Source organism: Ovis canadensis, chromosome 6, assembly GCF_042477335.2.
Source record: "Ovis canadensis isolate MfBH-ARS-UI-01 breed Bighorn chromosome 6, ARS-UI_OviCan_v2, whole genome shotgun sequence".
NCBI lineage: Eukaryota > Metazoa > Chordata > Mammalia > Artiodactyla > Bovidae > Ovis > Ovis canadensis.
In genome coordinates, this window is record NC_091250.1 from 114,285,498 (window position 1) to 114,299,525 (window position 14,028).

The 14,028-nt window shown below is 38.0% G+C and overlaps 1 protein-coding gene across 46 annotated transcripts in view; it reads right to left on the minus strand.

Moving 5' to 3' along the window:
* The window catches only part of SEC31A (SEC31 homolog A, COPII coat complex component), a 59,915-nt gene that overhangs the window by 28,703 nt on the left and 17,184 nt on the right, over positions 1 to 14,028 (minus strand). For 17 of the 46 annotated variants that reach the window (XM_069594511.1, XM_069594501.1, XM_069594497.1 and 14 more), the window contains exons 8-12: positions 11,241 to 11,340; positions 9,563 to 9,724; positions 9,214 to 9,366; positions 4,889 to 5,125; positions 3,901 to 3,975 (exon numbers count right to left, since the gene is read on the minus strand). In XM_069594511.1, the coding sequence (XP_069450612.1) occupies positions 3,901 to 3,975; positions 4,889 to 5,125; positions 9,214 to 9,366; positions 9,563 to 9,724; positions 11,241 to 11,340 (727 nt within the window). Of the gene's footprint in view, positions 1 to 1,996; positions 2,075 to 2,430; positions 2,470 to 3,900; positions 3,976 to 4,888; positions 5,126 to 9,213; positions 9,367 to 9,562; positions 9,725 to 11,240; positions 11,341 to 14,028 lie in introns of all 46 variants that reach the window. The other 29 variants (XM_069594506.1, XM_069594480.1, XM_069594476.1 and 26 more) reach the window with 2 other exon arrangements.

Here is a 14,028-nt window from a genome sequence, read left to right on the forward strand (position 1 = left end):
GTATTCAAAGTCAGGAGCATTTTCGAATTGGATAATTTTAGTGTAGCACAGAGTATAGCATCATCTGTGAATGATGTTAAATTTAGTTAAAATTGACTATTACAGGAAAATAACCATAATCTTAATTCCTTCTCTAACAAAAGAGAAGCCTTTCAGAATTTAAAAACTGAAATAAACTTTTAAAACTTTATTCATATTGTACTGATGGGCTCAGTTGTGTCCAACTTTGTAACCTCATGGACTGTAGCCTGCCAGGCTCCTCTGTCCATGGAATTTTCCAGGCAAGAATACTGGAGTGGATTGCCATTTCCTCCTCCAGGGGATCATCCCAACCCAGGGACTGAACTTGTGTCTCCTGCATCTCCTGTACCAGCAGGCAAATTTTTACACCACTGTACCACCTGGGAAGCACCGAGGAATAAATCAGATATGGATCTGATTATATTCACTAACAAATTTACCCAAAAAATCCTTTTTTTCCTCTTAATGGTTTTTCAGATTTGCTTTCAAAAAACTACTAAACCCTTATATATGGACTTCTAAAACATACACAAAGCCAAAATACGCACAACTTATTATGTAACGTGTATCTTTCATGTCTAAACTACTGTTTTATTTTATATAATTATAGCATCATCAGGATTAAGGAGAAGATATGACCACCTTAAACATTTTTTTCAAATATTCTGAAAGCACATATTGATGACTACTGCTTTGTTACATATATATATACCTATTAATTCATGAGTGGATTTCTAAACAATTCTCTGTTTGTATAGAAATAATAAGTCCAGCTGTATACGAATCAAAGTATCTTTCTTGAATGTATCCTACAATTCTAGGTATTCCCAAAATTAGTTCAAATTTTTAGTAAGATTTTATCCATACCCTTTATTCTTGAGTTAAATAAATGCTTGAAGATCCAATTCTAAGGAAAGTATTTATAATAATCATCTTGTAATAGTCTAAATTTAGAGAGGAATTATTTTTATAACTTAGTAAAAGGCTCTAAGAAACTATATAGTCAGGATATCTCCATATCAAAAAGAACAATGAAAAAGTCAAACATGAGCTGAGAAACAAGAACCTGTTGATTAATTTTCCAAGATGAAAGAAATATAATTAGAAAGCAAGAAAAGTAAATTATAGAATTATTTATTAGTGGTTTAAAAAACCCATAAGATTAAAAAGGAAAAAAATTAATGATACAACTCTGTGTTCAAGGACTCTTTTTTTACCTAGTAATAAAAATGGTCACTATAACTCAGGATGCATTTTCTAGTCAGTCAGAACAATCAGATTATTAGTGAAGTATTCTTTACTTGGGCTTCCCTGGTAGCCTAGATGGTAAAGCACCCGTCTACCCACAATGCAGGAGATCAGGGTGGATTCTTTACTTGGACTCAAAATTCAAGATTAATTCAGAGGCCTATGCCACTGATCGTGAGCCTTAACTATTAACAAGCCAAGAAAAAACATTAATGTTGCATGCAATGCAATGTGGATTTCTGAACAAAATCTTTTTTCAGTTTGACATCCTGATATACTCATATCAGCTGTTAATTTTAAACCAGATAATCCAGAAACTAGGTCAGAGAACTGAAGACTTTAGAGATGGTATGTGCTTAGTCACTCAGTCATGTCCGACTCTTTGTGACCCTGTGGACTGTAGCCCGCCAGGCTCCTCTGTCCACGGGATTCTCTAAGCAAGAATACTGGAGTGGGTTGCCATGCCTTTCTCCAGGGAATCTTCCCAGCCCAGGGACTGAACCCAGGTCTCCTGCACTGCAGGTGGAGTCTTCCGTCTGAGCCATCAGGGAAGCCCTTAGAAATGGTACTTCTGTCAAATTAGTAAACAGACTCCTATCTTAAGCATCTCTAAGAAAATATATGCCAGCTTTACGCTGGAACATGCAGCCAAGAAATTTTCCTTGTTTCACTGTGAGATAAGCAAACCACATATTTTCCCCATGTTAAAGATGAGAAAAATAAGTACCTCTCCCAAGAGCTGCTCTTCAGCAGCAGGGCTCTCCTCCCCGTCACCCTGTGCTACTTGGTCAGAGTCTTTAAGAGCCTTTGGTACACAAAACAGTGACAGACGGGGTTGAGGAACGTAGCATCAAAAGGTTATTAGGGAACAAGGAAGACAAAAGACCCAACCAACAACATTCAGAGCTAGTTTAATCACAAGAAGTTACACTGAGTAAATTTATTTGAAATTCATCATTAGAGGAAAAGCAAAGAGCCATTATTGCTAAGACCCAACCCCTTTTTCTTGCCAAATGAGAATTATTCATGTATTAAAAATATCTACAATTAGTATTTTTAAATTGTAAAGCAGTAAGACAAAAATTTCCTAAATTATATTTTCTTCTTTATGACCTAGACCAAAATTTTAGAAGGTAGCTATTTTTACAGGCCTTCTCTTACCACATCAGGTCCATCCACTTTGTTCAAGGCCAAAGCAATCTGAAATAAAGACAACAACTCAGCTACCAAAGGGAGTTAACTCTATTTCAAGGCATAGAGCAAATGTTCACCTACTACTCCATTCTCATTGGCAAAAATCCAAAACAGGTTCAAATCAGGGATAGCATGCTCAAGAGCAGAGTAAAATGAGTACAGAACCGATTCTCAAGGATGCTGGTTTCAATTACGTAGATTTATTGCTCACATGTCATCTTACTCTGCTATTCAGTTGTAAAACTAACCTCAAAACAAGCATGTATTCTTCTGTCTTAAATAACCATAAAAAAAAATTTCTTCAGATACTCACTATGTTCTTTCCATACATTAAGAGTATTTTGACGATCAAATTTTATCTCATTTTTTGCTGTCAGGTATGCAGTAAAACTTTCATGTTAATCTCTTGCAAATCAAGTTATAGCATGAAGAAGTTCCGACTAACAATAAAGTTAAATATAAAAAAAAATCTAAAGCAGTGAGCGAGAGACACATGGCCAGTAAGCAGGGGGGCCTCTGACGTGAGCCCAAGTCACTAATCTTCCAAGTGCTCAGCACTGACTGACAGGAGCACACAGGATCCAACCTGCTGGACATGCGGGATAACCCTGCGATGCTATGGAAAACCTGAGTCATTTTCAAAGACTGGCAAAGGGCTAATACAGATTACACAAAGAATCCAATATATTTCCTTCAAGGTTTCCAAGGTCAGAGTGTTTTAACTGCTGTTAGGCCAACACTGTGGAATAATTATTAAGGTCCTCAGAGAAGAAAACTTTAAAAACTGGAATATGACCTCCTGTTTTTAAAAAAAAGTCTTTTTTTTTTTAACCTTAAAATATTAAGCAAAAACAAACAAAAGAAAAAAAAAATTAAGCAAACCACTTGGGATTTTTGTTTATTCAGGCTTAGTACAGTAAAACACCTTTGTTCCAAAATATTTATTAATACTAGTTACTTGTGAGCTGGACCAACTCAATACACAGTTTGGGAACTGTGAGCTGAGGGCATAAATAGCTGGGGTGGAAAACAGTACCCTAATTTTCATCACTTAAGCTGTAGACAATGCAGGGAAACAAACTTTTCCCTCTCTCTCCTCCAGAGCCACTGACTACTCATCCTTTTAAAACTCTAAGTGCTATTTCCAGTGTTTGAGGCTCACTGTCTTTTTTGTTTCAAGGCCCACTGACACAACTCTTTAGATCAAGTTTAAAGATGGTTCTGGCAGCTTCTAAATTAGGGTATTACCGATGAAGAGCTTCGACTTTAACAACATGAATCCAAAACTCGGGCGACCAAGCATAAATTCTTATGAAATGTTTACTAAATGATTTGAAGTAATCCGTATAAAACTTAAAAAAAAAAAAAAAAACACCTACACTACATAAATATCTCACTTGTGTGAGCTCAGCCTTTAAAACTTTCCCAAAAGCTTACCTTCTTTTCCAGATCTTCTTTTCTATATCCTAGAAGTTCAAGGTATTTTCCACGAGAATCATCCTCAAAGTTTACCTTAAGAAAAGACATTTTCTTGAAATAAAGAACTGCATCTGAAGGCCCAGTTTTTAATTAACTGCTCAAATTCCAAGTAGAATTATTTAAAATATCTAAAGTCTACTATATCAACTAGAAGCTTCACTGTAAGAGAATTCAAAGTTTTTTTTTAAAGAATCTATTTTTTAAGAAATAGTAAGTCTACTAGTAATTAATTAGCCAAGCTGAATAAAGCTTACTTTCAAACTAACATTTGTAAAAACAAACTGAGTCATGTCCAAAGGCTACATAAATGCAAAACTCACATTATGTGAAATATTCAACGTCACATGCTAAAACTTTCTTGAAACTAATACTTACAAAACATAAAAATGAGTGAAATATTATTGCATTCAAGAGCTCTTTTCTTTGAAAAACTCAGACTTGGGAAATAGACATTCCAGTGGAGGCAAAACAATCAAAAAGAAAATTCTATTTGCTATTTTACTGTCATAAACGCGACTCAGTAAAAGGGATGAGAAATGCCTCTGACCTCTCCCCTCTACACCTAGTCCCTCTTCCCCCGTTGTCTTTAATTGGACCTACTATGGAAATTAAACATGCTATGTTTTTATTATACTCAGCTCTATGTTCTAATTTTAAGATAGGTCTGCTGAATATTATATCTCTTAAAAACACTTAAGCACTTAAAAACATCTAGCATATTATTATTTAAAAAGCATTTCATATTAGGCTTTTCAAAGCCAAGAAGGAACTCTTGACATAAAGTATTATTTCACATGCTTTTCATAAGGTTTTCTTTAATTTCGTCACGAGATCCCCCAAATCACACTGCCCCTGCTGTTTCTTTGACAGGACGACAGGTTTAGAATGTGATGAGAACAGTTAAATTTGCAGATAATGAAGGAAAGCTGCTTATCACCAACTTTACCTTCAAAAAGGACCACACGTTTTTTTCAAACTCAGTCTGAGAAGCATCGATCTTCTTCTGACAGTAACTGACGAATCCCTGTGACTGAACAACCTGCTGCAGCTGGTCCGATCGGCTGAGGAACTCCTTCTCCGTCACCACCTGACTGATGAACACGTGGTGCTGCTGTGGCTGCTGCTCAGGCCCCGGCTGAGGCTGCGTTCTGACACTGGCAAAGGTGACCAGTTTGCCTCCGAACTAGAATAGGATGAGGAAACAAAATCAGCTTGAGACACAAGGACGTGGCCCCCTAACGTGCTTCTCGTAAACCTGCTAAAGGAAAGATCTGTGACCCACACGTCTCCCTCTGCATGCAATTCGCTGATGCTCTCTTCCATACTCCACGATCTGACCCCAGCCTTCAATTTTTACTCCTCTTCACAACACTCACCTTCTAGATGCAATGTCCTAGCAGCTGCACCCTACAATTTCTCACCTACTTGCTTTTACTCACTTCCACATATTCAATGCGACTCCTCCTCAAGGCCTGGGCAAAGGTCACCTCTGCCACCCCAGATGCCCTCAGTATATTACATTTATCTCTCCCTCTTTTGATTCAACTATTAGCCTTTGTATCTGCCTCACCTTCTACTCTCGGCTCTAAGTTTTAAAAGGTGGTCAGTATGCTGCCAGAAAACATGCCATTTGGCGTAAGGATTATCTTGAGCTGACATGAGTTTGAGCAAGCTCTGGGAGTTGGTGATGGACAGGGAAGCCTGGCTTGCTGCAGTCCTTGAGATCGCAGTCAGACACGATGGATCAAGTGAACTGAAAGAATACTGAGAAATAGCAGGACCAAGAAAGACACACTGACCTCCTCTTTTCTCTCTGAAAGTAGGAGATGAAACTCCCATGTGAGAGGTGCTCTCCTTATATCAGGAGGAAAAAACCACTCATCTCCAGAGATGGGGAGTCCAGGACAGTAGAACTCTGCACAAACAGAACTTGATAAATAGAAATCATCTTCCTCCGTCTCTCTACTATTTTAGTTACTGGTCCACAACTGTCATTCTTTGCTCAACCTAGTCTAGAAGCACTTTCGCTGTGCCACGCCTTTGGGTCTTCATTTCTCTAGGGGGCTCCCACGTACAGGCTTGCTATCATTCTCGTTATAAGCAGGCTCAGAACTCTTCCTCTGCCGCTCACAGTCACTCCTCAGCTTCAGGTATTGATTTTTTCTTAAACCTCTTTCATTTCTTCCTTTTACATTGCTATTTTTCTGCCTAATTCTTTTCACACCGAACTGCTGTATGACTGCATATCTACTGGTTGTCTTTTCCTCCCTCCAATCCATGCTACATACTATCAGTTCAATTGCTCAGTCGTGTCCGACTCTTTGCGACCCCATGGACTGCAGCACACCAGGCCTCCCGGTCCATCACCAACTTCTGCAGTTTACTCAAAGTCATGTCCATTGAGTTGGTGATGCCATCCAACCATCTCATCCTCTGTTGTCCCCTTCTCCTCCTGCCTTCCTTCCCAGCATCAGGGTCTTTTCAAATGAGTCAGTTCTTCACACCAGTGGCCAAAGTACTGGAGTTTCAGCTTCACCATCAGTCCTTCCAATGAATATTCAGGATTGATTTCCTTTAGGATGGACTGGTTGGATCTCCTTGCTGTAGGACAACACCACAGTTCAAAAGCATCAGTTCTTCAGTGCTCAGTCTTCTTTATGGTTCAATTCTCACATCCCTACATGACCACTGGAAAAACCATAGCTTTGACTAGACAGACCTTTGTTGGCAAAGTGATGTCAAACTGTCTAGTTTGGTCATAGCTTTCCTTCCAAGGAGCAAGTGTCTTTTAATCTCATGGCTACAGTCACCATCTGCAGTGATTTTGGAGCCCAGAAAAATAAAGGCTCTCACTGTTTCCCCATCTATTTGCCATGAAGTGATGGGACCAGATGCCATGATCTTAGTTTTCTTTTTTTTTTAATTTTTATTTTTACTTTATTTTGCTTTACAATACTGTATTGGTTTTGCCATACATTGACATGAATCTGCCACGGGTGTACATGAGTTCCCAATCCTAAACCCCCCTCCCACCCTATATCATCTCTCTGGATCTTCCCCGTGCACCAGCCCCAAGTATCCTGTATTGAACTGATCTTAGTTTTCTAAATGCTGAGTTTTAAGCCAAATTTTTCACTCTCCTCCTTCACTTTCATCAAGAGGCTCTCTAGTTCTTCTTCACTTTCTACCATAAGGGTGGTGTCATCTGCATATCTGAGGTTATTGATATTTCTCCCAGCAATCTTGATTCTAGCTTGTGCTTCCTCCAGCCCAGTGTTTCTCATGATGTACTCTGCATATAAGTTAAATAAGCAGGATAACAATATACAGCCTTCATGTACTCCTTTCCTGATTTGGAACCAGTCTGTTGTTCCACGTTCAGTTCTAACTGTTGCTTCTTGACCTGCATACACATTTCTCAGGAGACAGGTCAGGTGGTCTGGTATTCCCTTCTCTTTAAGAATTTTCCACAGTTTGTTGTGATTCACACAAAGGCTTTGGCATAGTCAATAAGGCAGAAGTAGATGTTTTTCTGGAACTCTCTTGCTTTTTCCATGATCCAGTGTATGTTGGCAATTTGATCTCTGGTTCCTCTGCCTTTTCTAAATCCAGCTTGAACATCTGGAAGTTCACGGTTCATGTACTGTTGAAACCTGGCTTGGAGAATTTTGAGCATTACTTTACCAGCATGTGAGATAAGTGCAATTGTGGGTAGTTCGAGCATTCTTTGGCATTGTCTTTCTTTGGAATTGGAATGAAAACTGACCTTTTCCAGTCCTGTGGCCTCTGCTGAGCTCTCCAAATTTGCTGGCATATTGAGTGCAGCACTTTCACAGTGTCATCTTTTAGGATTTGAAATAGCTTAACTGGAATTCCATCACCTCCACTAGCTTTGTTGGTACTGATGCTTCCTAAGGCCCACTTCACTTCGCACTCTGGGATGTCTGGCTCTAGGTGAGTGATCACACCATCATGATTATCTGAGTCGTGAAGATCTTTTTTGTACAGTTCTTCTGTGTATTCTGGCCACCTCTTAATATCTTCTGCTTCTGTTAGGTCCATACCATTTCTGACCTTTATTGAGCCCATCTTTGCATGAAATGTTCCCTTGGTATCTCTAATTTTCTTGAAGACAGCTCTAGTCTTTCCCATTCTATTATTTTCCTCTATTTCTTTGCACTGATCACTGAGGAACGGTTTTTTATCTCTCACTATTCTTCGGAACTCTGCATTCAAATGGGTATATCTTTCCTTTTCTCCTTTGCCTTTTGCTTCTCTTCTTTTCATAGCTGTTTGTAAGGCCTCCTCAGACAATCATTTTGCCTTTTGGCTACATACTAATCTTCCTAAATAACAGATGGTTGCTTACATCACTTGTAAATTCATTCTTGATTTAATTAATCTCTCATCCCTAGTGCTGGTCTTCTCTACTATCTGCTCTCCTGTCTCTGAATCTTCACTTTCACTTGTGACTTTCCACTTTACTTACTGAATCCTAACCATCCATCTAGTTAGTTCTCTACTTCCCAAAGTAATTAAAACTTATTATTATAAAATTATGTATGGATAAGGTTTAAAACTCAAACTGTAGAAAAGTCTCCCTGCCCCCCAATACACACTATTTGAGACACAGACTCTATCTAGTTGACAGGTGTGTCTCCAGTGCCTAGGAGGGTGCCTGACTGAGGATGTTCATTATACATTTATCTTTGGAAGGGAAAGTGAAGGTCCGTTCACTAGTACTGAAGTATTATGAAGATAATAACTAACACTCTCTTCTTCCCCACATGAGTCTGGCACCGAGGATGAGATAGAGAATCCAAATGTCAGCTTTAGTGCTGGCGTAAGTGCTACAAGGTGAGAGGCCACAGATTAGATGTGCAACCACAGTGGACCTCGTAACAACTGGAATGCAGCACCCTGCCCCACCAAAAGAAAAGAAAAGGAATGAAGGAAGCAGAGACAGAGAAGGGTGACAAGTATGATAAAGTGGGGCAGCGGGAACAGTGCAAAGGCTGCAAAACAAGGTGAATGCACCCAATGCCACCGAACTGCTATATGTTAAAATGGTTAAAATGGTCAATTTTATGTTATGCATATTTTATCACAATTTAGAAGAAAAAAGGGAGTAGGTTCCACTCTTCCTGAGAAGTCTTTCTGAATGATGAAAGCTCAGAAACACATCTCAAACTCAGCCCTCTTCCATCTGAGAGATCTTATAATAATACTCTGTCCTCGGTGTTTATGGACCATAGAAACAAATCCACCTACTGAGAAGGAAGCACCAACAGGCCTTCGGATCCATCTGGGTGGCTTCTTCAGAGGCAGCACGATACTATGTGGGGTCGTCTGCTGAGGAATTTGTAATGGGGGAAGGGGCTGTCCTGTGCCGAAGGGGTCAAGATTCCCAAAAGATGATGAAAGCTAAAAAATAAAGTGGGATTTTCATAACTTATACAAGACTATGTTACATGTTTTCAAGTCATACCGAATAAATTTTTTTACACAATTTTCCAAGTAATTGGTATCGCTGATCTGTAAAGTCATGTTCAAAATAATTATACAGTAAGATCATTCTTTCCAGGTGTTGTAATAAAAAAAGTGTAATATTTCCTATTACCTTGTCAACTTGTTTCTGCCTTAAACCATCTGCGCTCCCTCCCATGATAGAATAAACGCTGATACGCCCATCAAAGGAAGCAGCTGATAAGACAGCAGGATTTCTGGGACACCACTGAATATCAAAGCACCATTGTGTGTTGGTGGGAAGTTCATACAACACCTAGACCAAAAAAAAAGTATACAGGTGCTTTATAGCCAAAATACCTGAATCACTATGATCAACAAGTACAACTTTAATTAAACATTTACTTTTAGGAAGTGTACAGCCAGGAAAAACAACAATTTAAAAAATTTCTTTCAAATGCAAGCAAAGTTCATTATGACAAAAACAAAAGGTGATCAAAATTTTGACCAGATTTGGAATAAGAACATTTTAAAAACTGAGATTTTCCTATTTTTGTTGAAATTGTAATAGAAGATGCATCTGAAAGATCAGAATACTGTATTAGGATCAACTTCCTGAACTCTAAAAGGGTTCTATCCAACTGACTTTGCTGGCCAAGATCCAAAGTACCACGCTTAAATCATTTGAAGATCAAATTTCAAAAACAACTCTTGGGGGGCAGTGGGGGATGGGATGAACTGGGAGACTGCGACTGACATATACACATCGCTGTGCATAATAGATGACTAATTGTGAGAATCTACTGTATAGCTCAGGGAACTATACTCAATGCTCCGTGGTGACCTAACTGAGAAGAAAATTTAAAAAAAGGGGATATATGTACACTTGTGATTCACTTTGTTGTACAGCAGAAACTAACACAACGTTGTAAAGCAACTATCCTCCAATAAAAATTTAAAAAAAAATTCTTGAGAAGGAAGAATTCACTGAGAAGACTGGCTTCTTTCTTGTCAAGTGAGAAAACACACACACATCATTCTTACTGCTGCAGAATTTGGCATAAACAGTTTTCTTTAGGAGGAACAGAATATAGAAAAATGATTAAAAATGGCTGATATAAATAATGTAGTAATTGTTTACTAACTTTACAATGTAATCATGTAATAATTGTTGCTAACTAAAAGTTAGGGTGATGCTAACTGATGCTCTTAGGAGCATAAGTTTTATGGGTTTAAGAAATAAGTCAAATTAGCTTAATTTGGACTTCAGGTGACATTTAAATAATGTTTTACTCTATAAGGAAACAGAATTAAGTGAAAAGGCATTTAGCCTGCTCATTTAGCTTATCCATCTAAATTTCCATAAATAGAACACATGACAAATATTTCATGATAAAGTATCCTATTCTTGCTGTACCGTTCAGAAGAGAGATTGAAAATCTGCATCCACTGATTTCCAAAAATCAAAGAGGACCTTCAGGACCCAAACCTTGAACACTCCTACTCTGAGGACACTGATTTCTAGAAAACACACTAAATAAATCCAACCAACCATTTCTGAGTCTAGATAAATGCCTTATATTGTTAATGAGGGGTGGGGGTGGGGTGATTACTAGGTTCAAATACACCATTTTCAATGGCTGATATTTCCAGATGAAAATAGCTGGGTTTAGATAAAGTCTCTGCTAGGTTAACATTTCATACACACCTCCATCTACTTTCACATTCTTAATTTTAATCATGTACTAAAGAATTCATATAGAAATTTTCTTATTCAGCTAGAGTTAAATATTACAATCACTCCAAGTCTGAGAAATATCTCCTCCCCATACCTCTCCTGTGTTTGGGTTGGAGCACAGAATCTTAGCATCTTTCCCACAGCTCAGCAACAATTCAGGATCCGCCATGCTCCAAGCAATTGCCAAAATCCCCCTTTAAAACACAAAGATGAAATTTTTAATCTCAAGAAAATGAAATCTGCAAATTATTTCTGTCTAGGCTTTTGAGAGACACACTGCTAACAGAAGTACAATTTCATATAATCTTTCTGGAAAGCAATTTAGCAATGGGTATGCTCTGTGATCATTACAAAGATGCTCAATATAGAGTACAGTGTATGATGGCAAAAAAATGAAAACAAATGCCCAACAACATGGTCTACACGGGGTTTTCCTGGTGGCTCAGCAGGTAAAGAATCCACCTGCAATGTGGGAGACCTGGATGTGATCCCTGGGTTGGGAAGATCCCCTGGAGAAGGAAATGGCTACCCACTCCTGTATTCTGGCCTGGAGAATTCCATGGACTATATAGTCCATGGGGTTGCAAAGAGTCGGACACGACTGAGTGACTAACACTTTTACTTCCAAACAAAGTAACATTTTCAGTAAATGTTTTGAAAAATTCAGATTAGCATCCCCTGCAAAAATTTAAAAAATCCTGTATCCTACCATCCAGAAACAAGTACTATATAATATTAATAGTTTGTTTTTTCTACATTCATGCCTCTGCTATTAGGAGATGAAAGAAAAGTTAACATTACCAGACCATGAAGAAAAATACTAGAAACTAGAATTATGTCTGTATCTTTCTTAAAACAAAAACATACAAATAGTCCTCAATTATTCTGAAAACATTATAGTAATTCTAAAATAATTTTGTTTCCAATTTCCAAAATACAGGTAAACCTCACCAATGAGGTAGATATTACTCTTTTCCCCAGAAGTTGTTTTTAATATGATGATATTTCTTACAATCTAAGTCCTCTCAGAATCAGAAAAATACGCTATAGGAAAAGAACTCAAATTATTTAAGAATGCCTTTGCTTCCAACATTTTATTTTTTAAGCATTAAAATCTTTGTAAAAATTGTAGGATAGTGTGATGTACACCCTTATACTTCTCACCTAGATTCATCAATCTGGCCACATTTACTTTAGGTCTTTATTTTTTACACGCTCTCTCTCTATATATATTGCATCTGTCAAATGCAGGTTATTACATGGCACCTCTACACTTCTCTCTGGTGATAAGAACCTTCTCCTATATACAATCTCATACTGAAAATGTTATTTTCATGCAATACTCTAAATAGCCAGTCCATATTCAACTTTCCCCAACTGTAGCAATGCCTGTGTGTGTGCTTAAGTTGCTTCAGTCTTGCTTGACTCTGCAACCCCGTGGACTGTAGCCCGCCAGAGTCCTCTGTCCATGGAATTCTCCAGGCAAGAATACTGGAGTAGGTTGCCCTGCCCTCCTCCAGGGGATCTTCCTGACCCCGGGACTGAACCCACATCTCTTACATCTCCTCTATTGGCAGGCAGGTTCTTTACCACTAGTGCCACCCGGGAAGTCCATTTAGGAATAATGGAGTCTTACTGTCTCCTCTTTAGAATCCAATTATGCATGTCAAAAGTTTCAAGGCACGTCAAGAATGCGTTTAGATATCAGTATCATATTTAATATCACATCTTAAGGAACATTTAAATTCTTAGCAAGTGTTAAAAAAAATCACTGAACTATAGAACTGGAAGGACCTTAAAGATCATATAACCCAACTGTTGCATTTACTAGAGGGAGAAAACGGAAACAGAGTGGTTGATTTGCTCCTGGCACCCAGTATGGTATTCTGTCTTGCTGAACTGTAGCCACTCTGAAAACTGGCAGTATAATGTAATGTTAAGAGCATAGATACAATGACCAGGATGTTTGAGTTGGAAGTCAGCAGCTGACTAGTTTTAATCTAAACCAATTTTCAATTTCCAATGTGTAAAATGGGATAACAGCATTTACACTACAGGTTTACTATGAGTCTTAATCAAGCTAACTTTTGGGAATTAGGGACTAATATGTATACACTGCTATATTTAAAATAGACACCCAACAAGGACCTGTTGTATAGCACAGGGAACTCTGTCCAACACTGGGCAGGGATTTTTGTGGTATTACTGAATCCTAATACACTGGTTGGCATGTGTTCGATAAGCAAGTGTTTAATAAATAAATAAAACCTTACCAAACATGGGAACAATATTAAAACTTCTCAGAATCACCCCTTCTTTACTAAAAAGCTGACTGAAGCATAACATCTAAATAGGATTACATTGTGACCAGATTCTTTTCTCCTTTATAAGAAGCTCAAGGAGAGGTCACAAACTTTAAGACTTCTCAAAGTGTGTAATTCCACCACACACAGGGGAAAAGAAACTTAAAGCTTTAGTTTCTATATCCCTAAAAAGGAAAGAAGAAAAAAGCCCAAAGCAGTGAAAATACTTTAACACTAAAAGAGATTTGTTTCTTGTTTAAAAACACTTAACAAAACATACATAAACTCCCTGGGTACCTGAATATAAAAGTCATAGGAAATCTTCACAATTACAAACTAATTTTGCACCTTGTGGATCTTAGCTCCCATGCCACTTACAGTGGAAACACAGAGCCCTAACCACTGGACTGCCAGGGAATTCCCACAAACTAAATTTAATGCTACTAAAGTTAACACAAGACAATGCTCATGTTTTTTAGAGCATCCACACACTTATTAAGTTGAAGGCAGAATGAACCACTTAATATCTTAAAAATGTTTGCTTTTAAATTAAGATAAACACTCAGAAGTAAAACAAAC